The sequence below is a fragment of the Cynocephalus volans genome, chromosome 12 (assembly GCF_027409185.1).
Source record: "Cynocephalus volans isolate mCynVol1 chromosome 12, mCynVol1.pri, whole genome shotgun sequence".
Classification (NCBI taxonomy): Eukaryota; Metazoa; Chordata; class Mammalia; order Dermoptera; family Cynocephalidae; genus Cynocephalus; species Cynocephalus volans.
Genome location: NC_084471.1, coordinates 67,073,289 through 67,097,833, shown reverse-complemented (window position 1 = coordinate 67,097,833; position 24,545 = coordinate 67,073,289). Strand labels below are relative to the sequence as shown.

Below are 24,545 nucleotides of genomic sequence, written 5' to 3'. Positions count from 1 at the left end.
GCCCAGCAGATGCTTCTAAGCAAAGATCTCCAGAAACACTCCCAAAGATAATTAGGAGGCTGGTGAAGTAGAGAAGATGACAGTGAGAAAGGAGACAGGGTCATAGAGGGTTCAAGTCAGAACAGGGTTCAAATCCCTGCTCTGTCACTTATCTCTTTGAAGACTCAGTGCTCTCCTATGGGAAGGATAATGGGAACAGTCATAGCACCACTTATAAACTTACTGTGAAGATTAAATGTAAAGTGGTTAGCACAGTTCTTGGCATATAAGACGAATTTGATAATGTAAGCTATTATTATCATCATCCCCCTATTAGACTGTCATCTTGACAGTAGGGGCCATGTCTTATTTATTTCTAAATCCTCAGCTTAGGGCATGGGGCATACAAATTTTTTTTTTCTAGAAACTGAGGTCAAACCATTACCATGGGGGAGTTTATTTGTTTGTTTGGTTGGTTGGTTTTTGGTTTGGGGGCTTTTTTTGGTGACTGGCCAATACGGGAATCCAGTACTACGATTTTTTTTTTTTAAGTAAGCTCTTTATTTTAGAATAATTTTAGATTCACAGCAAGGTTGCAAAGATAATACATAGGGTCCCCAAATACCCCTCACCCAGTTTTTCCCATTACTAACCTTTTATATATCCATAGGACATTTGCCAAAACTAAGAAATCAACTTTGGTGCATTTCTATTAACTGAACTCCAGTGATGCCATGTTATCATGTACCTCTTGATAGGATGAGTTGAAAGCACTTCACTTCTATGGATTTCTTTCCAAAAATCCATAACACCGATCTAATCATGAGAAAAACATTACGCAAGTCCAGATTGGAAGACATTCTCCAGGATACCTGGCCAGTCATCCTCAAAACTGTCAAGGTTATTAAAAACAAAGAAAGACTGAGAAATGATCTCAGACTGGCGGAGACTGGGGAGAGATGACAACTAAAGCAGTGTGGTACCCTGGACTGGATCCCAGAAAAGAAAGAGGACATGGAAAAATGACCATATACAATTAAATCTTAGGAAGATGCAAGGAAGTATTCTACCCAGAGTCTCAGAGAGAGCATGGTCATACTGACACCTAGATATAGGACTTCTAGCCTCCAGAACTAAGAAATAATAAATTTCTGCTATTCTAAGCCACTCAGTTTATACTACTTTGTTACGGCAGCCCTAGCAAACTAATACAGTCAATATGCACTCGTGTATATTTATTGTACACCATGGGTTATAATCCAATACTATGGTTTTTTTAGTAGTATTCCCAATTTGTTTATTGAAACACAATTGATTGCACATATCTGTGAGGTACAACGTTGCATATCTATACCTATGTATAATATGTGATGCTCAAATTGGGATCAACATTACACAATGTAATCATTTTTTGTGGCCCTTTACCAATTTCTTGCTAACCCCCCCTCCTTGTCCCCCTTTCCCACCTCTGGTGGCCTCAGTTCTGTTCTCTCCTTTTGAAAGTTCAGTGAAATATTGTGATTGTTCTTTCTTTCTTTCTTTCTTTCTTTCTCTCTCTCTCTCTCTCTCTCTCTCTCTCTCTTTCTTTCTTTCATAACCAGTAAGGGGATCCTAACCCTTGACTTGGTGTTGTCAGCACCACACTCTCCCAAGCGACCTAACCGGCCATCCCTATATGGGGATCTGAACCCGTGGCCGTGGTTTATCAGCACCACACTCTCCCAAGTGAGCCACGGGCTGGCCCTTTTCTTTCTTTCTTTCTTTTTCTTTCTTTATTTCTTTTGTTTTCATTTATGAGTGAGGACATGCGGTATTTCTCTTTTTTGTGCCTGGCTTATTTCACTTAACATAATTTTCTCTGAGCTCATCCATGTTGCTGCTAATGGCAGAATTTCATTTTTTGTGGCAGAGTAGTATTCTGTTGTGTACATATACCACATTATCCTTACCCATTTATTTGTCTGTATTTAGGTTGGTTCCAACTCTTGGCTATTGTAAATAGAGCTGCAACAAATATGAGAATGCAGGTATCCCTTTGACATGATGATTTCCATTCCTTTTGGTATATACCCAGGAGTAGGATTGCTGGATTGTGTGATAGTTCTATCTGTAGCTGTTTGAGGAAACTCCATACCATTTTCCATAATGGCTGCACTAATTTTCAGTGCCACCAACAGTGTAGGAGGGTCCTTAAGTTGCTCAAATTGTTTCAGCTTTGGCCATTGGGAGCTCTTTCAGGTTGGTTCCTTTGTCCCTTTGATATACCCCCATCCTTTAGTTTTTTGAGTACTTTCTTACTTTCTAGTACTGCAAAATGCTCTAGCTTATCTTGCATTTTCCCTTCCCCAGCCCCAGAATCAGCCATTTCTCCAATGAATGAAAAAAGGTTCTTCTTTTTATTGGAAAATGGTATTTAGAAACCAAGATCTGGGTGCTAGGCATGCTCACTGCTTTGGAAGTGTCATTGCTTCTAGGCATGCTCAGCAAACAAAGTTAGGTAATATATGTGTGTATACTAAACCATATCTATACATGTATCTATAATTGTTTCTGTATCTACCCATCTGTGTATATATTAAACTAAATAGGAGTTCACACTGATGTCTCTGAGTCTAACCCCAGTACCACAGAGTTCCTTCTAGCCTTTCCCTTTTGCTCATCTGTAACTTCTCTCTAACAATGAGAAACTTGCCCCCCAACATCCACTCCTTATGTGCTCTACCCCAATATATATGTAAAACAGTTTCAAAACTATAACTCATACCCCAGTAAGAAACAAATTTACCAGAGTACAGTGTTTATACAGAATACATCATTCCTTTTATCTTTAGCCTTTAACAATTTCCAGCCAAAACACTGTTTTACAAAGTTACTTAGGTCAGCTTCCCCCATCCTCTTTCCTTGGTGTGTTTCTGTCATAAACATGTAGTATAGTTAGGTTAATTTGTCACAGTCTATGTTGTATATCCCAGATTACCCTAACATCCTGGCTGTGTTTTTTTAAGTGTTTATTAAGTGTGTGTTAGATGGATAGATATTACTGAGCTCCCCAGGAGCACAATTCTTCCCTAGGCATGTCCATATCTCCCAGTTACATCCACATAAATAGGTGCTCTATGAATCTATTGAATGATTGAACATACTTTTATTCACTTAATTACAAAAAAGCAAGTCCCAGATCCCTGGTTGCTGCTTTTTATTCACTAACGATTCCCAACTCCCAACTATCTGGCTGACTCCAGCCCAGTCTAGAAAAATCTTCTGTTCCCTTCCCAGCTCTTTCTTCTCTTACATCATTGGGACACTGGGAACCTTGGCAGAACTTATACACATATATGCTATCCTGCTCTCCCTGCCCCTTTACCTTCATATCTTTTACAAAAAGATGTGTTTTCCTGCTTGGGATGCCCTTCACCCTCCGCTCTCTTCAGCTCTACCCCTCTCTTCTCCCAAACGCTATTTTAAAGCCCTGTTCTCTGGGAAGCCCTCTTTGATTTATCATAGGTTTCCCTCTCTTATTGAGCCCTGACCATACTCTGGGCCTCTCAGACTCTTTGGCCTTTACTCTGAGAAGAAGAAAAGAGAGAGGAGGAGCTGAAGGGGGTGGGAGGGCCAAGAGACCGCCAGGGTAGGCTGGCTAGCGCAGAAGCCTGGCAGCAATGGTGGGTCTCCAGAGTGTTACAGTGCCCTTTCACCTCTCAACCTCTCCCCCAGGACTGCCTTTGCTCCAACAAGAAACACCAATATTTACTCGTGTCAATTCTAAACTGCTTACAGGGGTGGAAGCTAGGGGCCCAGAGATAAAGAAGGTATGGAGCCTCTGTTCTCAAAAGGTTCACAATCTAACTGGAAAAATAAGACTCAAGGAAAGAGAAACAAAAACATAAAATAGCAATATAATAATGTGGATGAATTCAGAAGAAGTCAAGACCTCAGCTGGCCAAGTAGGTGAGAAAGAGGTGCTAGAATTTGGCTTGTGATGAGGGGAGGGAGGGGAGGATATAGACCTTGTGAGCTGAATGCTTGGAGTCCACGGAGAGATACTACCTCTGAGCACCAATTCTGGCTCACCTCCACTTCCCCTCACCTCAGCTCAGGCCCCAAGATGGGAAACTACCAGGGGGTTCTGGAGAAGGTGATTCAACCAGCTGGCTGAATCTGAGTGTGTTTACAGGGCCATTGCCTGCAGGGCAGTGAATGCCAGATGGGATCACAGGGCCTATAGTTGGGAGAGGACATGGAGGACCCCCGAAAGGCCTTTGAGAAGGTCAGGATCGTGCTTCAGAGGACCAGTTTGGAGGGTGTGTAAGGACAGGTGGCAGAAAACAAGATTGGAGACCAGCTGAGTTCACAGTAGTTCCCATCAGGCCCATACCAGACTCAGGCCATGTCATGATGTGGTCATTAATCTTCCTCTCTGGGTCTTTCTGTCTGTGGATGGTGCTACCACTTTTCTCCTCAGACAAAGCTGAAAATGGTCCAGGCAGGCCTCTTCCTTTACCTCTTGTTCTCCAAAGGAAGTCAGCACCTGGGGTTGTCATGGATTTGGAGGGAAGGGCTGGGCGTGAGAGATGCAGAGCACAAAGGATCAGGAGAACAGAGTGTAATGTGCAAGACAAGGAGAAAGTCCTGGTAGAGTATATTTACGGAAAAGCCTAAGTAATACCCCAAGCTGTTTAGCCTTTTCTCAGCCCTGGCAGAAGCTTCTCAGCAAACTCCTCTCAGGCAGAGGCCAGACAGAATCCCAGGGTTTGCACCCTGGCACACACTCCAGCCTCAGTGACCTCCATGTGCTTCAGATCCCCAGCATCGGTGGTGAGACAGAAGGCATGTCAAGCAGAGTTCAAGAGTCTCAGTCTGCAAGGAGACTCATTAGACCCCCAGCACTGATGGGCATACAACTCTGGACCTCCACGATGCAGGGACAGAGGAGCAGGGAAGTGCAGTGCTGGGGCGGGGGGAGGGGGTACCGGATTGTGCAATCCAGCTTAGACTGCAGGGGGGAACCTTGTGGGGCAGATGGAGTAGCAAGCAGGGGGAGTCTGTAGGGGTGGTAGTGGTGATGAGGGAGGGGGACTGGGAAGGACTGAGGTGGGAGTGGTGGGTGTTAGAAGTTAGGAGAGTGTTGGGCTTTCTCAGCAAGATAACCTACAAAGGAGGAACACAAACACCTCTAAAAAGCCACACTGGGATCCTGCAAAGAGCATGGTCATCTCTTCCCCCTTCCCAACTTCTCATAGGCTTTTCCATCTTATTAGGGAGAAAGAGGCCAGAACCAGGTGCAGGGCAAAATAGTGATAAGGGTTTGGGGGACAGGAACCAATCTCCCCACCCTGGATCAGAGCTTGTGGCCAGAGATCGCAGAGCTGTGGTGGAGGAGAGCTGCCCCCACAAACCCCCTCTTCCCTGCCTGTCCAATCTGCATCAGTTCTCCTACCTCAGGGCCTGGGTAACAGTGCTGAGAGTGAGGTTCATTTTACTTAGTATTTACCTAAAAGTTCAAGAAGCCCTTCCTGATATTTTTGCTTTGGGGCCCAGAATTTAAACTTAGTCACTGCCCAGAGCCCTTGTTTTAGGAAAGAATGAGATGGCCGTTGTTGCATAACCCAGAGCGGGGTGGGTGTGTGTTGCGAAGGAAACAGTCCCTCTTCCTCCCTCTTGTGAGAGGCCGAGGCCAGGCTAGGAGTGCTGGGGATGGGCGGGGCACTGCCTGGGGAAGGGTGGGTTGGGAGCAGCTGAGGTAGACCAGCAGAGCCAAGGCAGGCAAATGGGCAGACAGAAACACCCAGATCAGTCCCGCTACAACCCCCTCCACCCCCTCAGGGAACAGCACAGCCTGATGAATTTAGAAACACCAATGGATGATTAGGGTGGAGGGGGACAGATTCTGGGAAAGGAGAGGAATGAAGGGCAGGCTGACCTGAAGGACAGGGGTGGGGTGGGGTGGAGTCTGTTCTCTGGCCACAGTCTCCAAGAGCATCCAGAATATGGGTTCCTCTAACTGTGTCGTTCCCCCCCCCCCCCTCCGGCCCCAGTTTCAGCTGGCCAATTCCACCCTTTCCTGGCCCCCCGGGTGTTCAGCCCACTCAGCCTTGAGCACTCAGCCCCTCTCCAATCCTTCCAGACTCCACATGTCCCCGCCCTAATGCCAAGGTTTCCCACAGTTCATTCAAGGTGTATTCCTCCCTACCCTTCCCCCCATTTCACTCCCTGCTCCCCACAACCCTTTCTATCGTCTTACCCCAGTTAGGCCACAGTCACATCTCAAGGATGCTTTCTCTTCCCCTTCCCCAGTTTCACCCTTCTCCTCTCTCTTGGTCTACTTCTCTCATCAGCAAGTTTCCCCCAAGACGCCCTTATCTTTTCTCTCTCCTCACGTTTGCCCACATCCCTCTGGTGACCCTCACATACCGTCCCTTCCCAATTCACTGTTAGCCCCCATCTTCTCAATCCCCAGCGGAGTCCCTGCATGCCCTTCCTCTTCCTACACGCAAACACTAACTGCATTTCAGGTTTGCTCCTTCATCCCACTCCCGACCTCCCCTTTGCCCACCCCTCCCCACTCTCAGTCTCTCCAGCCAGCTGTACAGCTCCCAAATTCCGGGCGAGATTCCCGGGAACAAAGCAAGAAAAATCAGAGCAATTTGGGAAGTAAATAGAAACTGGGAAAGGGGGAGACAGGGAAGAATGAGGAGGAGGACCCAGGTGGAGGGGGAGCCTTTCCAGTTCCACCCGGTTTAGGGAATGCCCCTGCCTTCTCCCCCACCTACCCCCCTTCACCTGGCTCTTAAAGGGCCCGGCCCCCGACCGGCGGCTACTTAAGGCGCAGGGGCGGCGGCGGGCAGCAGCTGCGCTACGACTGCTCTGGGAGGAGTGGACGGGGCAAAAATCCTGACCATGACCCCCCAAAGGCTGCTGCCGCCACTGCTGCTGCTAACTCTGCTGCTCGCTGCCCGCCCAGGAGGCGCCTTGGCGCGGTGCCCAGGCTGCGGGCAGGGGGTGCAGGCGGGTTGTCCAGGGGGCTGCGTGGAGGAGGATGGGGGGCCGCCGGCGGAGGGCTGTGCAGAAGCTGGGAGCTGTCTCAGGACAGAGGGGCAGCACTGCGGGGTCTACACCCCTAACTGCGCCCCAGGATTGCAGTGCCAACCACCCGAGGACGACGAGGCCCCTTTGCGGGCGCTGCTGTTGGGTCGGGGCCGCTGCCGCCGGGCCCGCGCGCCCTCGGGTGAGTCTGCGCCCCGCCCCTGCCCCGCCCACGTGAGACCCGCATCTCTCCAGGCAGGGACCTGCAGAGATGGGCCCGGGCAGCCCTGCAAGCCTCCGGGTCCTGGTCATTGACGCTTCCTCCCCCCGGACCTTGGGGAGCACATTTGGGAGGGGGGACGGGGCAAGTGCAGGGAGCAGCTAGGGGTGGGGTGTGGCTGGGGCCCTGGGGATAAAGCGGGGAGGTGCTTGAGCTCTCAGTCTTCTCTTTTGCTCCCTTTATTTTCTCTTCAGGGAAAAAGGTGAGGACGGGGTTGGGGGTGGGGTGGAGGATTTTAGGACCATCCCGTGTGCCCCAGTAGGCCCAGCTCCTTCAACCCTAGTCAACCCAAACTGGAGAAAGGATCCAAATGTTATTCCCAGCTTCCACATAGGGAAGGAGGGAAAGAATCCAAGACTCCCAAATTCTGCACACGCTGAGAAATGTCTTTCTCCCCTTTATACCAGTGTTCCAAGCACCTGAACATAGAGACTAGAACAGAAGATGCCCCAAAGCCAGAGTTTTACCAGACTGGACCAGGGACTGAGAGCAGGCCCTAAGGGGCCTGGGGGAGGGAGAAAGAGGTGGGAAAAGAGGGAAACTGCCAAATCAGGGTTATGATTTAAACCCTCCTTAGAACCCTCTACCCGCCCTACCCCACCCTACTCCTGGGAGGAGAATAGAAGACTTAGTCACTGGGTGGGTGGGACAAAAGTGAATCAGCACCCGAAAAATGGGGGACAACAGGGAGATGAGGGCAGGAAATGCAAATTGCCCCCACCCCAGAGGCATCTGAGCTCCTGGTTTCTTTCATGGAAAAGGATGGGAAATCAACTTGGAGTTTCTTTCAGTCCCAAATGCCTGAGTCTAGGCTTCTAAGGGTCCTCCTGGAAGGGGTGGGCTGAATGGGTCAGAGAAAGCAGTTTGGAGCATGATCATGGTTGGGTGCTAAATGGAGGGAATGAGGGACAAGGTCAGAGGAGGGTGAGATACACTGAGGAAGAAGGATTGCAGAGAAAATGGCTCTGGGGTTGCTAGTAGTGGGCAGATGGGAGCTTGTCTTTGGGCATAGGGAAGGAGAGATGATCCCTGGGACAAATTCTAAGCAGTGCATATTCCCCTCCCTGCTGTTTCCTAGCCCTGACCTATTTCCTCACCCCTTTCCAGTCCTGAGCTCTTCCCAGCTCCCCCCACCCCTCGCCCCCGGAAACTTTATCCAGAGCCAGGAGCAACTTGCAGTTGGAAAATCCTCATCCCCTGCACCTTTGCAACCTGCCCTTAGCCTGTCCCAGTTAAGGGTTGAATCCATATGCTCCTGGGAGCACTGGGGTTGAGCTGGGCTGAGCCACAGGGGACCAGGAGGGAGAGGTCCCCACTGCAGTGCTCCAAAAGTAACCACATCTCAGGCCTGGGAGGGGTGGGCTGAGTCACAGCAAGGTCACAGCAGGGACACACATTCCACTTGGGTCCCTGTTGACCTCCTCCTACATCCGTTTCTCTTCTACCCCATCTCCCTGGCTTGGTGCACCCCCTGCTGGCTTCTGGTGGAACAGCCAGGTCTTTTCTCCCAAAGCCCAAATCCTCACCCTAACCAATAGTGCTTTGTATTTGTTCTCGATTTTTGCTTTCCAAAATGCTTCTCCCATACTGGCTAGCCACCAAAAAAAAAAGCTTCTCCCTTATAAGCCTTAGAATTACTCTGGGGAGGGCCGGCCCGTGGCTCACTCGGGAGAGTGTGGTGCTGATAACACCAAGGCCCCGGGTCCGGATCCCATATAGGGATGGCCGGTTAGCTCAATGGCTGAGCGTAGTGCTTACAACACCAAGTCAAGGGTTAAGATCCCCTTACCAGTCATCTTTAAAAAAAAAAAAAAGAATTACTCTGGGGAATATTGTCAGGAAAATTAATATAACTATATTTCAGAGAAAGAAACCAAGGTATCGGTGGAGCTAGTTTCTTTTTTTCTTTTTTTTTTTTTTTTAAAAAGATGACCAGTAAGGGGATCTCAACCCTTGGCTTGGTGCTGTCAGCACCATGCTCAGCCAGTGAGCTAACTGGCCATCCCTATATAGGATCCGAACCCATGGCCTTGGTGTTATCAGCACCACACTCTCCCGAGTGAGCCACGGGCTGGCCCGGTGGAGCTAGTTTCTAACCCCCCTTACTTTTTCTCCTGATCCGTAAGTCCTTTCTTCTGCCAACTTCAGCAGGGTGGGCAAGGCTCTTCTCCACATGGCTCTGGTCTTTGGCGTCTGGGCTGATTTCTGACCTCTTCTCCCATTCTTCCTGTGGTTGTAGAGGAGAATCCTAAGGAGAGTAAGCCCCAAGCAGGGACCACCCGCCCACAGGACGCCAACCGCAGAGACCAACAGAGAAATCCAGGGACCTCTACCGCTCCCGCCCGGACCAACTCTGGGGGTGTCCAAGACACCGAGATGGTAAGTTTGGGGCAGGTAGGGAGCAGGAGGGGTGGGGAGCCCTGGAGACTTCCATCTGAGACTGCTCCCTTGGGCCTGGAGAAATCCCCAACGTCGGTCCTGGGCTGGTGGGGCCAGCGGGCTATGCAGTGGAGCTTGATTGGAGCAGTTCTGAGCTGCCCGCTCTCCCTCCCCCAGGGCCCATGTCGCAGACACTTGGACTCAGTGCTGCAGCAACTCCAGACTGAGATCTACCGTGGGGCTCACACTCTCTACGTGCCTAATTGTGACCATCGAGGCTTCTATCGGAAGCGGCAGGTGAGACTACTCTCCTCCCCTTGCTCCAGTGCAAGGTTTCAACCAGATAGTCCGGGGAGGCAGGTATAGAGGGAGGCCTTACGAAGTTGCACAAATCAGGGGGCTGGCTGGTTAGCTCAGCTGGTTAGACCACAGCCTTATAACACCAAAATCAAGGGTTCAGTTCCCTGTACCAGCCAGCCTCCAAAAAAAAAAAAAAAAATTGCATAAATTAGACTTCAGGACCCACACGGACATAAAGAATAACCATTAGAGTAGAGGACTTAGAGTACCTAAGGGATGGCCTAACTCAGTGGCCCTCAAACTTGAGGCATCAGGACACCTGATTCAGAGGTCTGGGGTGGGGCCTGAGAATTTGCATTTCTAACATGTTCCCTAGTGATGCTGGTGCTGTTGGTTTGGAAACCACGCTTTGAAAACTCTGTCTAGCCTAGAAGAATGGGCACAATTTAGTGGGTGAAGAGAGAGAACCAAGGGAAGGGAGCCCAGTGGGCCTCACTGTCCTGAGGGAACCTTCAGATACTTCTGCATACTCAGACTCAGGAGTCCCTTCCCATTTCTCCTGCTGGAAGCCTAGAGCCTCGCCCCTGATCTGTGTGCCTTTTTCCCCAGTGCCGCTCCTCCCAGGGGCAGCGCCGAGGTCCCTGCTGGTGTGTGGATCGAATGGGCCAGCCCCTGTTGGGCTCTCCAGATGGTGTTGGAAGCTCCCCCTGCCCCGCCGGGAGTAGTGGCTAAAGCTTTCGGGACCTGCAGGGCCACTGGCAGGAGCATGGAGCTATCATCTTGAGTTATATTTTGAGTGATGAGTAACTTGGGGCTCTGAACCCCATGATCCACCTTGAGGCCCTGCCCCATTGTCTCTCTCACCCCTGAGTCCTTATACATCTAGTTGGAAAGATTGCTGGTGTTGGCTTGGGGCGTTAATAAAACTGTGTCGGGGTGTCTGGCCTATGTCTCTGTGTCCACCTCTCACATTTCTGGAGCCCCTGGCCTCCTCTTTACCCCCATTGCAGCCCACACATAGCACTTCTTTCCTGTGGACTACCTTTAGTCCATCTCACTGCACTTGGAATGCAGAAGACCGCCATTGGCAGAGGCTTCAAGAGTTGGGGGAAGTGGCAGAAGGGGAGACACTGAGATCATGGCTTCAATCTGAGGTTGCGAACTTATTTCTAACACTGATCTTTGGACACAAGGGGAGGGGAAGGATTAATAGTTAATCCCCAGCAGGAACCCAACAAAGAGAAACTCTCACAGCACTTATCCTTCTGTTACTTCCCACTAAAAAAGGGAAGGAAATTATTATTTATTGAGCTTATTCCAGGGGCAAGGCTTTGGACCGTGTGATTTTACCTGGACTAGCTCATTTTGTGGTTACAATAATCTTATAAGGTAGGGATTTTTTACCCTTGTTTTTCAGTGGAGGAAACTGTGGCTTAAAAATGTTGGGTTATTTGCCTCAAATTATAGCCACTAAATGACAGAAGGAGATTCACATCTGGTTCTTCCACTTGTGACAGTACCTGGCATTCCTTGGGTGCTGAATAAGTGTCTGTTTAGCCTCCTTTCTGCCTACATGCTAACTCAAACAGGTAGTGTTCAGGGGCCCTGGCACCGAGCATTTCCCAGAGGGGCCACAGCACTATGAGTGTCACAGAAGCCAACCCCATCCAAATAATACTGCATGTACATATTCACACCCCTTACCTGAAGGTCTAAGGGAGCTGAAGGCACTGATACAGGAAGATGTTTCTGACTCCTCCCTGACCTTCAGCCTGCTGGGAGAGAGACTGGAAGGCGAGCCATGCTAGGTGATAAGCCTCAGAGAGGCAAAGTTCACCTCTCCATGATGTGCACAACCTCCATTCCGGAGGCAGGGATGGCACACTTGGAGCTGGGCATCCGAGCGGTGGTTGGGGTATTGGGCAGATGTGGCCATTCCTGGGAAACAGCAGAACAGAGCCCGTATCTGAGAAGTGCTGCCCTCCTGACAGCCTATTGCACTTCAGAGGCCCCCTCCTCCTGAAAGGACTTTAGTCTTTGGAGCTGTCAGCCGAGCTTAGTGAGACAGGAGCTCGGCAGGCAGGCTGTGAAGGAAAGGAGGGAACACAGGCAACAGCCGCTGCTGTCCACTCAAGACTGCCATCATGGAGCGAAGCGGGGCTCATTTGCAGAGGAGAGAAAGGCTGGGAGCGGAGCAGGAGTAGCCCTCTGGAGCAGGTGAGCCACCCTGTGGGAGTGCAGAAAGCTCAGGTGGGGCTGGAATAGAGAAGCATTATTGAGAGGAGGCTCCTACTGTCTAACTTCAATTCTTCCTGCTGTCCTGGGAGGCCAAGGAATGCAGAGCCTGGCCTCTGCCCCAAACCGCACAGCTGGGAGGTGGAGGAAAAAAGGGGTATTCCGAGCTGTGGCCATGCCTTATCTTTCTGACCCTTTAACCCCAGAAGGTGAATGGAGCAGCTTCCTGTTCCCTGGATAGCCTGTTTCCAGAAACGTCATCAAGCTCCCTGCTTGCCAATGCTCTCCTCATCCCCTGAAAAAATAGCTTCCCCTTCTAGTTGCCTCACCCATGATACTAGATATCGAGTTGTTGGGGAGTGGGAGGCTGCTGAGCATTCAGGAAGCATTTCCTGGCCAGAGGATGCCTGGGGGGGGCGGTAGTCTGCACCTAACTCCTAACTCCTCCCACTTTGATCCCTCCCCCTAGGAAACACTGAGATGCACAGAGCTCCAGACTTGGTGCAATAGACCCGACAAATGGAGGTGAGGGATGTCAGAGGTCAGGGGTCAAGATGGTCAGGTCCTGGGGTGGCAGGAGGCAGGGGTGAGGACTGGCGTGGTGATAAAGATTATTTTCTCTTGAGTTCGAAGATCAGGTTAGAATTAAGGGCTAAGATGGAGGGGTTTGAAACACAGGTCCTCAGGGAAGGGACCAAAAGTCAGCCAGTGAACGGGATCTTCCTGTTAGTGGAGCTAGAGGTGGCGGGTAAGACTGAGGATCAGAGGTGATGTGGCTGGAATGCAGACCCAGGGAGTGGAAGTGCTGCTCCTACTCTCATTCCTTGATCTTCACTGCTGTCCTGGGAAGCCAGAAGGAGATCAATTCTGGGGCAATCTGCGGACAGGAACCATGGCTTGTTTATCTTTCTATCCCTAGCTTAGCACTGTGCCTGGGATAGAGAGCAGCTCAGGAAATGTTTGGTGAATGGAAAGACGGCTAACTGAACAGAAGGACAGTGGGGACTGCCCTGGCTTTGTCCTGTAGGCTGTGAAGACACAAATGCTGGAGCAAGCACACGGACAGCTGCTGGATCTGCTGGATGGGGCCATGTGGAAGGCTGCACAATCCCATCTGCCACAAGGCGGATCTTTGCCCTCCACTCCCCCAGATTCCTTGAGCAAGTGAGTCTGAGGACCCAGGAAGCTGGGGAATGGCTACAGTGGGCCCCTCCATCGTAAAGATCATGAGTCATAAACATTATCTCATGTGCCCTTTCCCAGCCTTGGCGTGACCCTGATTTCAGCCTTCCCTTATCATCTTGTCTTCCTGACCCTGGCCTCCACCATTTGGGCCTTGCTCTGTTCTGGCCCCATCCTTTCTCCTGGTCCTGCCCTGTAACCCTGGTCCTGACCTTCCCCTACTACTGCCCTTGGCTCCCAAGTATTGGCCTTCTGCATGGCCTGCCCTCTGCCCTCTGCCTTCTTCTTTTGGGGCCTGTATTAGTCAGTTTCCTGTTGTTCATAACAGAGTACCTGAAACTGGGTAATTTACAAGAAAATGAGATTTATTTCTAACAGTTTTTGAGTGTGGGAAGTCCTAGGTCCAGAGGGCACATCTGGTGAGGGCCTTCTTCCTGGTGGGAACTCTCTATAGATTCCCATGGCAATGCAGACAATCATAAGGCAGAAATGGCAAGAGCATTTTCATGTGCTCTCCTTCTACAGCCACCAGTCCACACTCATGATAAACCACTAATTAATTAACCCATTAGTGGATTAACCCACTTATGAGGGCAGGGCCCTCATGATCCAGTCATCTCCTAGAGGCCCCCCCTTTCAACACTGCCACATTGGGGATCAATCTCCCACACGAGCTTTGGAGAGAACAAGCATTCAGACCATATCAGAGCTTGACCCTGAACCACTGTCTCAATTCAGGACCTGGGAGCCATCTCTGGGGAAACCGAAAGTATTCATTATCCGCAAATCCCTGCTTGAGTAAGTCATGGTTGAAGAAAGGGCATGGGAAGAAAAGAAAGGCCTTTGGCTAGGGATCCAGGACACCTCATTCCTCATTCGCAGGCTTTGGGTGGTTTGCAGGGGAACTAGGAGAGGGTTTCTAAAGTTCAGTTTCCCCTATTTGCCATGGGTGTGGTTGCAGAAGAAAGACACCAGGATGAGAAGTCCTGGCAACATCCCAGCCCTTAACTGGAAGTTCTGGGTCACTAGGTGCATACCTTCATGTGTCCAGTGCCTAATATAATCCACATGACTTGAAGACTCTCCCACACTGACCTTTGGACCCCTGTCCCTCCAGTGAGCTGATGGAGGTACAGCACTTCCGCACCATCTACCACATGTTCGTCATCAGTCTGTGTCTTCATTATCAGCACCCTGGCCATCGACTTCATTGATGAGGGCAAGTAGGCCCCCGCCCAACTGGGATAGGCACACTGATCAGATCAGACCCCCTGGGTTCCCAGTGTCCCACCTGCCGCTGGCCCCAAGGGCACAATTCCCCCTTTGATTATCAGACATACATTAACGTTGCTTCCAATAACCTTCCCACCTAAAACACACTCTTGGACTCCTTCCTTCCCCAGCCTTGGATGGCCCTTGGTCTGTCTTCCCAGGGCCAGCCACTTGGGGGACACCATGCCCTGAGGCAGATGTACGTGTATGCACACACATCCACACACACTCCTCTCCAAGTCAGTTATATTCATTTCGAGCAACCTCCACTGAGCACCTACTCAGTACCAGCCCTGGGAGCCAGAGAGGTAAGGGGAAGACCACATCCCTATGAGGCACTCCCAATCTTGTGGGGAAATAGACATGCACACAAGACAAGTGCCTTGGTGAGTCCTTCTTTCCCACAGAGCACCCACCCCCCCCACCCCACCCCACCACACCCCACCCCCATGATGAGCTTCAGAGGGCTGTGTACCCTTTGGGGGTCTGTATTTTCACGTCCCCCTGCCTCACCCAAAGGCAGGCTTAGGAAGCAGTAAAAGGAAGAGGAAGGACCAAGGATCTGCAGGTTCAGCAATAGCACTTCCTTTTGGTAAAATTTTTGTTAATTATACAAGTATTATAAGGATAAAATCTCAGCAAAAAGTTCAAATTCACTTTTTACTGTAAAGTGACAAGTCCTTCTTAACCATCTCCCTCAATCCTAGACTGCTCCTGGAGGTAACCATTTTTAACAGTTTTGAGTTTCCTTCCAGAGTCTTTTCCATGCATTCATATCCACATGTATGAAAGAGATGCATGTTGTGGGGATTTTACTGTACCTATTATTTTGCAATTGTTCTTACTCCCCAACAATCGATTTTAGGTATCTTTCCGTGTCAGTCCATTGATATTAATGACTGTAAAAACTACCAGGTTTTGTTCATTTAGTCCTTTATTAATAGACATTCAGGTTGTTTCCAATTTCTCGCCTTTACAAACCACACACTCTTAACCTATGCAAACAAAACACCAAACTACCTGCATTCTATTAGCCGAGGTTTACAACTACAGACTCTCCAAAAGCACAAAACTAATAAAAATCAAAATTAAACTCTAAATACCTCATATCCTTTTTTGCGGGGAGCGGGTGCGGTTCGGGGGATCTGAGCTCATGACCTTGGTATTATTACAAGGTTGTGCTCTAACCAGCCAGCCCTAAATGCCTCGTATCCTAACACTTGTGGTATAGAGTACTGAGCCCGTCTGCAACACCATACAATTCTCGGAGGGCTCTAAAGGTCTCTTAGAATCAAATCCACTCCATGATTGAGTCTTCTCGGCAACGTCCTGTGCTGGAAGACCTGGGCAGCAGAGGCGCCATCTGGAACATCCTCAGGGATGGGGAGCTCCCAAGCATATCAAGATACCGCAATTTACCTTCCAAGAGCTCTGACTGAAGAGGAAGGGGACAGGAATGGTCTATACTTCGGTCTACCTTGTCTCTCCCTCCCCCACTCCAAGGCTGGTGCTGGAGTTTGACCTACTGATCTTCAGCTTCGGACAGTTGCCCTTGGCGCTGGTGACGTGAGTCCCCAAGTTCCCTTCCACTCTGCTGGCGCCCTACCAGGCCCTGCGGCTGTGGGCGAGGCCCCGGGCCGGGGGCGCCTGGACGCTGGGGGCCGGCCTGGGCTGCGCACTGCTGGCCGCCCACGGCGCGGTGCTCTGCGCCCCCTCCGGGTCTACGTGGCCCTGGAGCATGAGCTCCCGCCGGCCCCCCGCTGAGTCCTAGTCTTTGAGCAGGCGAGGGGCGAACCCTGCTGCCTGCCCGACGGGCGGGGGCGGTAGGGACATCTCCGCAGAGGGCGGGCCCCGTGAGGGAGGGCTCTGGACACAGTATTTATTGATAGGGGCGGAGCTAGTTGCTGGGGGCGGAGTCCGTTACGAGGGATTTGAGGGAACCAGCAGGTGCGTAGGAAAAGTAAACCAAAGGGGCTGCTACGCAAACATAATCTGACTCCGCAGAGTCTCAGAGGGTTGGCAGGAGGAAGGCTCCGCCCTGGCCTCTCGCCCTTTACCCTTTATCCCAGCAGCCGTCTGTATTGGGCTATAAGGCAATTCGACAAAAAGAAAAGTGTGGATTACCAGACAGGTCTTACAATCTGCCTGCCTTTCTGCGGTAAAGGAGAGCACAGACAGATTAAGTGATTGTTCAAAGTCTCACGGCAACTTAACCTCCCTTCCACTCCACCACGGGTCAGGCTCCTGATGAAAAGCTTCTCCTTCCTGAGAGAGGCTGTGCCTGGGACCCTTCGTGCCAGAGGAGGTGCGCCTTCAACTGGTCCTGTTGTAAATTCAGTCCTCTTGGCTAGTTAAATGAAGCCAGCAGTTGCAGGATTCTCATAAAGGCCCTGCCTTCTAGAGTGGAAAAAACACACTGTTTCTGGCATCAGATGTGTGGCGATTTCACCCTACTCCAACAAGCAAGCAAGCAATTCTGCAGCACCAGCTGGGTGTCCTCCAATTTAATTCTTACAAAAGCTACCTGGAGATAGTGTCAGATCCCACAGGTTGAGGACTCAGTCCCCGAGACTGCCCCCCCTTCAGATGCCAATCACAAGCCCCAGGTTGTTTTACCTGTGCTTCTGACCAACCAGGTATAAATCTGGGTTCCCATGACCCCCTCCTTAGGTTCGATTAATTTGCTAGAGCAGCTCACAGAACTCGGGGAAACACTGACTTATGTCTGCCAGTTTATTACAAAGGATATTACAAAGGATACAGATGATGAGATACGTAGGGTGAGGTATGGGGATGGATGCAGAGCTTCCACGCCCTCCCTGGTCACACCACCCTCCAGGAACCTCCACGTGTTCAGCAGTCCAGAAGATCTCGAAACCCTGTCCTTTTGGGTTTTTATGGGAGCTTCATACGTAGGCATGATTGAAGCATGGACAACCGTGTAGAGATGTGACTGGACAAAAAGGGTATGACCTAATGCTAACAGACTGGGTGGGGAAACCCAACAAGGCCTGTGTGTTCAGATTCTTCTTGGCCTCTCTGTGCAGCATTCCTTCCTCCCAAGCATGAGGCAGGACCCTCTCAGGAACGGGAGTCTTATCACCTACAATTCTTTCCTTTTTTTGGCAGCTGGCCAGTATCGAGATCTGAACTCTTGACCTTGGTGTTATAACACCGAGTGAGCTAACTGGACAGCTCAGAGAATTTCTTTACGGCCAGCTCCAAAACAGAAAGGCAGGGGAAGATTAGAATCCCACATTGGGGAGCCAGAAACCATGGACAAATCCAATGTGTGTGTATATGTAAATATACACTTCCTAAGCCCATCTTGCCCACTGGGCATAGCTCTGGCCTCTGTGGGCCATCATCATTAAGCATTCTTAGGTCCCGCCTCTGAGAGATGGCACCTCTGTTACCCAGGACTTCTGGCACTTTCCATGGGTGATGACCCAGAGTCATTATATTAGGAACCTTATATTAGGAAGTCAGGTTAGAAGGGAAAGGAGAATATGTCCTGGAACTTATGAGTGCCAAATGAAGCTCTAGTCACAGTGGGTCCTGCACTGGAAAACTGGGTGCCTGGAATGAAAGCAGAAAAGAGGTGTTAAAGAGCAGGTTCAGCTCCTGTCCAATTTACCTCCCCAACCCTGCTTTTAGACCTTGTATCCAGCCCATCACCTGCTCCCTCTACCTCTGTCCTATCCATCTCTCCACTCACCAATCCAACCCCCTGCCCCAGAAGCCCACTCACCTCTGCTCTCTGCCTCTCCCCGTCACTGACCCACCCCTCTCATTGCTCCCCAGGTGAGTGGATCCTGGCCCCCAGTTTCTCCAGCTACCTCTACTTCTTCTTCTGCCCCACACTCATCTACAGGGAGACTTACCTTAGGTAAGACCCTGCCCCCCCTGCCCCAAATGCCCAGGGACCTTGCCCTTCTGCTCTCTTTTCCTTGAGGTCCTTGTCTCACCCCAGGTTCCGGCCACTTTCTCAGGAAGCATCCCATAATAAAGATGGAAAATAAGTGGCAAGTAAACTACCCCTTCTCCTTGCCCAGCCCATGATGACACTAGGGTGACCAACTGTCCTGGTTTTCGATTATGAGGCTGACGTGCTGCCTACTGTGCTAAGGAGGCAGGTCTGTCCTGGTTTTAGCACCAAACATCCTACATATCCCATGAAACTCCAGATTGTTGGTCACCTTGGTTGATACCCAAGCTAAAAACCCGCTTGCCGTCTCTGTTACGGAAAATCAAAAGTGTTCTAGACCCCTACCTCCCCAGATATTCTTCCCAGGTCTGAGCAATTGAGGGAGCTGCAGAGCGAGGGCCCCCAAACCTGAGCAGGGAGCAACATAAAAGGATGAGAATCATATTATCCCCACTGCTGCTGCAGGACACCCGACACCAGGTGGAATTATGTGGCCAAGAACTTTGCCCAGGTCAGCAGATGGGGTAGAAGTGTGGACCACCTGAGACTCATGTTGGCTTTGGGGGCATTCCTGGGAGTGAGGTGGAGGAAGCCTGGGGAGGAGGTTAGAGAGTGCTGCTAAGGGAAGAAAAGGCAGATGCTGGGCCAGAGCAATAATTCCAGAGTGAGGAGGCAGCTGCCAGTGCCCCTTCTCAAAGTTGTGTGTCTCCCACTTCCTCTCCAGGCCCTGGGCTGTGTGCTCTGCACCTGCTTCACCCTGGGTCACCTCTGTGTTCCTGTTTGGCCAAGATGAGCCGGGAGCCCTTTAACACTCGTGCCTTAGTGCTCTCTATCCTGCATGCCATGTTGCCAGGTAAGTTCACCAAGGTGGGGCTGAAGAAGGCTGCACCCTGGGGAAGGCTTATCAGGGAAGGCCTTGCTATTCACCTCCCATTGATTTCAACACCTTCACCCTCTGAATCTCCCCTCGCATCTGTCCCCTCCTATCAGTGCTTGTTGCTATGGTCTCATTTTAGATTGCCATCTGCTCCGCCTCTCCACATCAACCCCCTAACCTCTCTCTGTACCATCCAAATCTTTCCTTTCATCTGCCCCTGTCACTGCTGCCCAGGTGAACTTTCCTACTATAAATTAATCACTCCCTTCCCTACTTCGAAAACTCCAGGGATTCCCCATTGCTGGCACTGCCGGATAAGATTTGAACCCTTGCTCTGGCATTCAAGGCCCCTTCCCGTGCAGCCCTGGCCTATCTTCTTACCCACCACAAGCCTAGTTGTCTCCTGAAGGATATGTAATTCATGCCTCTGGACCTTTGCTCATGTTGGCCCCTCAGCTTGGAATGCCCTTTCCCCATTTTCCAGCTATGGAATCCAGATCCTTCTTGGAGGCTCCTGGCTGAGATGCCCCCTCCTCTGGGAAGCCTTCCTTTTTTAGCCATCAATTACCATGACCCACCTATGGCTCTGCATTCTCAAGCACGTTGATGGCCACTATGCTTAGCTCCCATTACATTTAACCTTGATATGTGGTTGTCTCTCTCTCTCTGTCTGTGGAACTCCCGATGGCTAGAGGCTTTGAGATTCATTTCTGTATCACCAACATCTGGCACAGAGTAGATGCCAAGTAAATGTTCATGAGCAAATGGATAAATAGTTGAATGCACAGATTTGTGAATTATAAATAAATGATTGCTAAGAGGTAGGGCTCTGGTTGCTGGGCAGGGGCTCCACAGAGCCCAGACCAGGGCTGCCTGGAGGGTTCAGGTGGGACAGCCTGACCCAGCCCTTTGTCAACCCCACCAGTCATCTTCATGCTGCTTCTCATCTTTGCCTTCCTCCACTGCTGGCTCAATGCCTTCGTGAAGATGCTGCACTTTGGAGAGAGGATATTCTACCTGGTGGGGCTTGGACCTGGGCCAGTTGGGAGCTGGAGGCAAGGAGGGTTAGAGAGGGATCTCAGGAAGATGGTGGCTATGTTGGGTGTCACCTCAGCTATGCTGTTGACCTCCCACAATGAGAAATGCGGTTGTAATGCCACCCCTCTACCTCCTGGCCATCTAGGGCTAAATGCTTTGCTGTGGATGGTACCACAGAATCTTATTCTGAGGGGGAAGTAGGAGAGGAAGAACCCCAGGTCCTGAAGAGGGAGCTGGGAGAGTGCCTACTGTCTCTATTCTGCCAGAAGCCAGCCCTTCTGGGAGAACATTGGGGCAGAGATGCGGGCAAAGGGAGCAGCAGGGAGAAGCTGGAGCCTGGGGTGCCCCCCTCCTCTCCCCGACACTGACCCCACTCTTTCCCCAGGACTGGTGGAACTCAAGATCCTTCTCCAACTACTACCGGACTTGGAACGCGGTGGTCCATGACTGGCTGTACAGCTATGTATCAGGATGCGCTGTGGGTACGGGCTCTACAGACCCTTTGGCTCCCACAGTTCACAGAGGCTCTTCAGGACATCCTCTCCCTCCCTCCCTCTGCGCTTCCCACCTTCTCCAGACCTAAGGGCCCTTTTGGTTTCATCTGTCCCCATTCTACCCAAACCAGTGGGTGGAGAGTCCTTACGATCTAACTTTCTTCCTTCTCTGTCCTTAATTCCACCCCTCTCCACAGGGAATTTCTCCCCTCCTTAGCCTCGTAAGTAACAGGTATATAGCAATTTTCAGTTACCAAGGGTTTTCACATCATTTAACCAGCACAGTAACCCTGAGAAGTATTATTATATCCCCATTTTAAAATTGCACATAAGGCCCAATGGGCTAATAAAATGCTCTTAAATAAGACCAGTGTCAGCCCTTCTGACCCCAGATCCCATATTCTTTCTGTTGCATCACACTCCCTCCTGGCTTCCTGAAGGAGGGGCTCTTCGTGTAGGAGCTCAGGGAGATTGACTTCCCACTCCGTACCTCGCCCTGCCAGCTCTTTGGTGGCCAGGCCTGAGGGGCAGCCATGCCGGCTGTGTTCCTGGTCTCTGCAGTGGCCTATGAGTACATCTTTTGCTTTGTCCTGGGCTCCTTCTACCCCATCATGCTGATGCTCTTCCTTGTCACTGGATGTAAGCCTGGTCTCTGTGCCACTGTAAGGGAGACATCCAGAGAGAGGAGGCTCGGGTCATGTTCTTGGAGATCCCAGACTGATGAGGGAGGCCACAAACCCAGGATCTAAGGGAGGATGCTAGACCTGAGAGGTGGGGTAGGGAGGGACTTCAGAGCAGAGAGGGAGGCAGCTTTGGGGTATCCTGGGGGATGTGGGAGAAGGTTTCTGGTTGAAGAAGAGCATTTGAGTAGGGCAATCACAGAGGGAGACAAGGGAGAAAACTGGGATGAGGTTGGGAGGTTCAGTAGGAGATCCAGGATACTGAAGTGTAAACCAAGGAATCCTGGTTTTACAAAAGCCAAATGAGACCTCCACAAGTTTCTGCAGCAAAGTTCAAGACCTCCCCAATGGGGCCTTCCTATTCCATCTCTTCCCAGTAACTTGGGATGGGAGGGCAGCCAGAGAGACAGGCACAGGTTTTCTGGAGCTAGGGTGCCAACATTTCCTTCTGCACCAGGGCTGCTGACCTTCATGATGCATGACTGGCACACAGGCCCAGCATGGAATGTGCTGATGTAGACCTTGCTCTTTCTGGGCCAGGGCATCCAGGTCAGCCTCTACTTCCAGAAGTGGTATGTGCAGAGGCACTGCCCCCTACCCCAGGTAAGAAATCACAGCCCTCACCCAGCTCCCCGTCCAGGAGGACACACCTCCCCTTCCCAACAGTCAGCCCCTATTATTCCCCAATTTGATAGCCATGGTTAAGGGCTGGGGTCTGGCTTTGGGGTGATGAGCTCCCATGTCTTGGATGCACAGGGTGGATAACCAGGAGTGAAATCATTCATATTTACCCTTCTCTGGTACAGACAACCTTCTGGGAGCTGGTGACACCTCAATCCTGGTCCTGCCATACCTTGAGGTCCAGACACCCTCACTGCCCAGATGACACCACCAAGTTCTTTGCTGCCTGCAAAGCCTGGGCCCAGGGCTCCTCTCTGCACTCCCAAACCTGGCTTTGAGTCAAGGGAGCCTGCATGCAAGACCTCACCAGGGAATTGCAGGCATTGAGGACTGCGGACCTGTGTGTAGCTGTGCACAGCTCAGTATGGCAATGACTCTTGAGCCCCATCCCTATGGATTGAGTGCAGGATACCCTCCCATCCCATGGCTGTGCAGACTTGGGAAGACTTGAAGGGCCTTACATGTTTGGTGAATGTGGGGAGACTTAGGAGAACTGGGGCCACCAAGGTTTGAAAAAGGTTTGGTTCTTGACTTTGGACTCCTCCCAATACAATAAACTCTTTGTCTTCCCTTATATTTGTTCATTTGTTTATTCATTCATTCAGCATTTGTTGAAGCCCCCCTTTGTGACAGGCACTATTGAGGAGGTGTGTCTGCAGAAGCAAGAGAATGGGAGGGGCTGAGAATCTTGGGTGACATCCTGCCTTACCTTCTCTGTGCTTCTCCCCGTCCCTAAAACCTGACCTTCACCCCTCCTCTACCTCCTCTCCTTCTCCAGCTCACACTTCCACACACTCTAATCCTCTGCTCCTGGCAACCCTCTAGCACATTTTGAGAGAGCACATAGCAGGCCTCCTTGCCTTTAGCAGACCCAGAAGAGGAACCTCCTGTGCAGACCTGAGGCAAATCTTAATTTAGTGAGCCTCAGTTTCCACAGCTATGAAGTAGATATTAAAATGAGGAGTGTCCTGACCATATAGGGACAGAAGGTCAAAATATTTGTATTCAGAACAGTTCCAGAAGCCAGACTGTGTTGTCTGTCCTCTCTACACAGATTCCCTGCCTAACATTGTTCTGGGGAGACATCTGGGTGAGGAAAGGCGAAGAACATTAGCCCCAGGGGGACTGAGGACCAAAAAAATCAGGGTCCCTAAGAGAGAGATGGGGCACTGTTTTGTTTTGTTTTGTTTTTTAACATTTCAATAGTATATATAAGACATCTTTTCATATCAATAAATATAGATCTATTTCATCTTTTGTGTGTGTGTGTGTGTGGCTGGCCGGTAAGGGGATCCTAACCCTTGGACTTGGTGTTACCAGCACCGTGCTCTTACCAACTGAGCTAAATGGCCAGCCCTATTTCACCATTTTTAATGACTGCATGATCATATGTCACATTTACATACTATAATTTATTTAATTACATGTATTTTAATCATTTCCAATTTTTTTTCTTATAAACAGTCCTATGATGAACATCCTCATGTGTATATACATCTTTGTGCACTTTTCCAAAGGGAATTTTCTAGAAGCAGAATTACTGGAACATTGGGTAAGCTTACTTCAAATGTACACACTGTCAAACTTCCCTCTACAAAGCTTATATGAATTTATAGTGTATGATGTTGCCCATTTCCCCACCCCTTTATTGACAATGGGTTTTGTCAACTTTTTAATTTTTGCCAATCTGATAAGCAGAAAATTATGTCAATTGTTTTTATTTTGTATTATGATCATTACTACGTGTACTGACCATTTTTATTTAATATTTTACTTATTTATTTTGTTTATTTTGACTGGATAACCAAGCTTTTTAAAAACTTATTTTCTTTTTTTTTGGTATAGACACACAGGAAACAATATTTTATTTTTTAATTAAGCTGTATATTTTGAGATAATTATAGATTCACATGTAGTTGTAAGTAATACACAGAGATCCCATGGACCCTTTACCTCGTTCCCCCAGTGGTAACATCTTGCAAAACTATACACAATTGTGTACAATATCACAGCCAGGATATTGACAATGCATTCAATACACAGAACATTTCCATCTTAACAGGATCCTTCATGTTGCCTTTTTATAGCCACCCCCACTTCCCTCCCACCCCACCTCGTCCTTAACCCCAGGTAACCACTAATCTGTTCTCCATTTCTATAATCTTGTCATTTCCCTAGCTTTATTTTTAAACAGAAT

The 24,545-nt window shown here is 50.0% G+C and overlaps 2 protein-coding genes across 2 annotated transcripts; both read left to right on the top strand.

The window, feature by feature from the left end:
• Positions 1 to 6,658: 6,658 nt before the first annotated feature.
• On the top strand, positions 6,659 to 10,900 carry IGFBP6 (insulin like growth factor binding protein 6). The gene is made up of 4 exons (XM_063075966.1): positions 6,659 to 7,204; positions 9,522 to 9,661; positions 9,839 to 9,958; positions 10,571 to 10,900. Exons 1-4 carry the CDS (start codon positions 6,877 to 6,879, stop codon positions 10,691 to 10,693), a joined length of 711 nt encoding a protein of 236 aa, XP_062932036.1. The 5' UTR covers positions 6,659 to 6,876; the 3' UTR covers positions 10,694 to 10,900.
• A 1,205-nt stretch (positions 10,901 to 12,105) lies between these two features.
• Positions 12,106 to 22,626, top strand: SOAT2 (sterol O-acyltransferase 2). Its single transcript, XM_063115676.1, is given in 19 exon segments — positions 12,106 to 12,211; positions 12,666 to 12,721; positions 13,224 to 13,360; positions 14,117 to 14,176; positions 14,496 to 14,543; positions 14,545 to 14,601; positions 16,154 to 16,361; positions 16,364 to 16,431; positions 16,885 to 16,955; positions 18,455 to 18,539; positions 19,044 to 19,089; positions 19,303 to 19,357; positions 19,360 to 19,431; positions 20,381 to 20,475; positions 20,879 to 20,955; positions 20,957 to 20,975; positions 21,491 to 21,626; positions 22,125 to 22,270; positions 22,474 to 22,626. Coding segments are annotated over 19 exon segments (1,695 nt in total).
• The last annotated feature ends 1,919 nt before the right edge of the window (positions 22,627 to 24,545 follow it).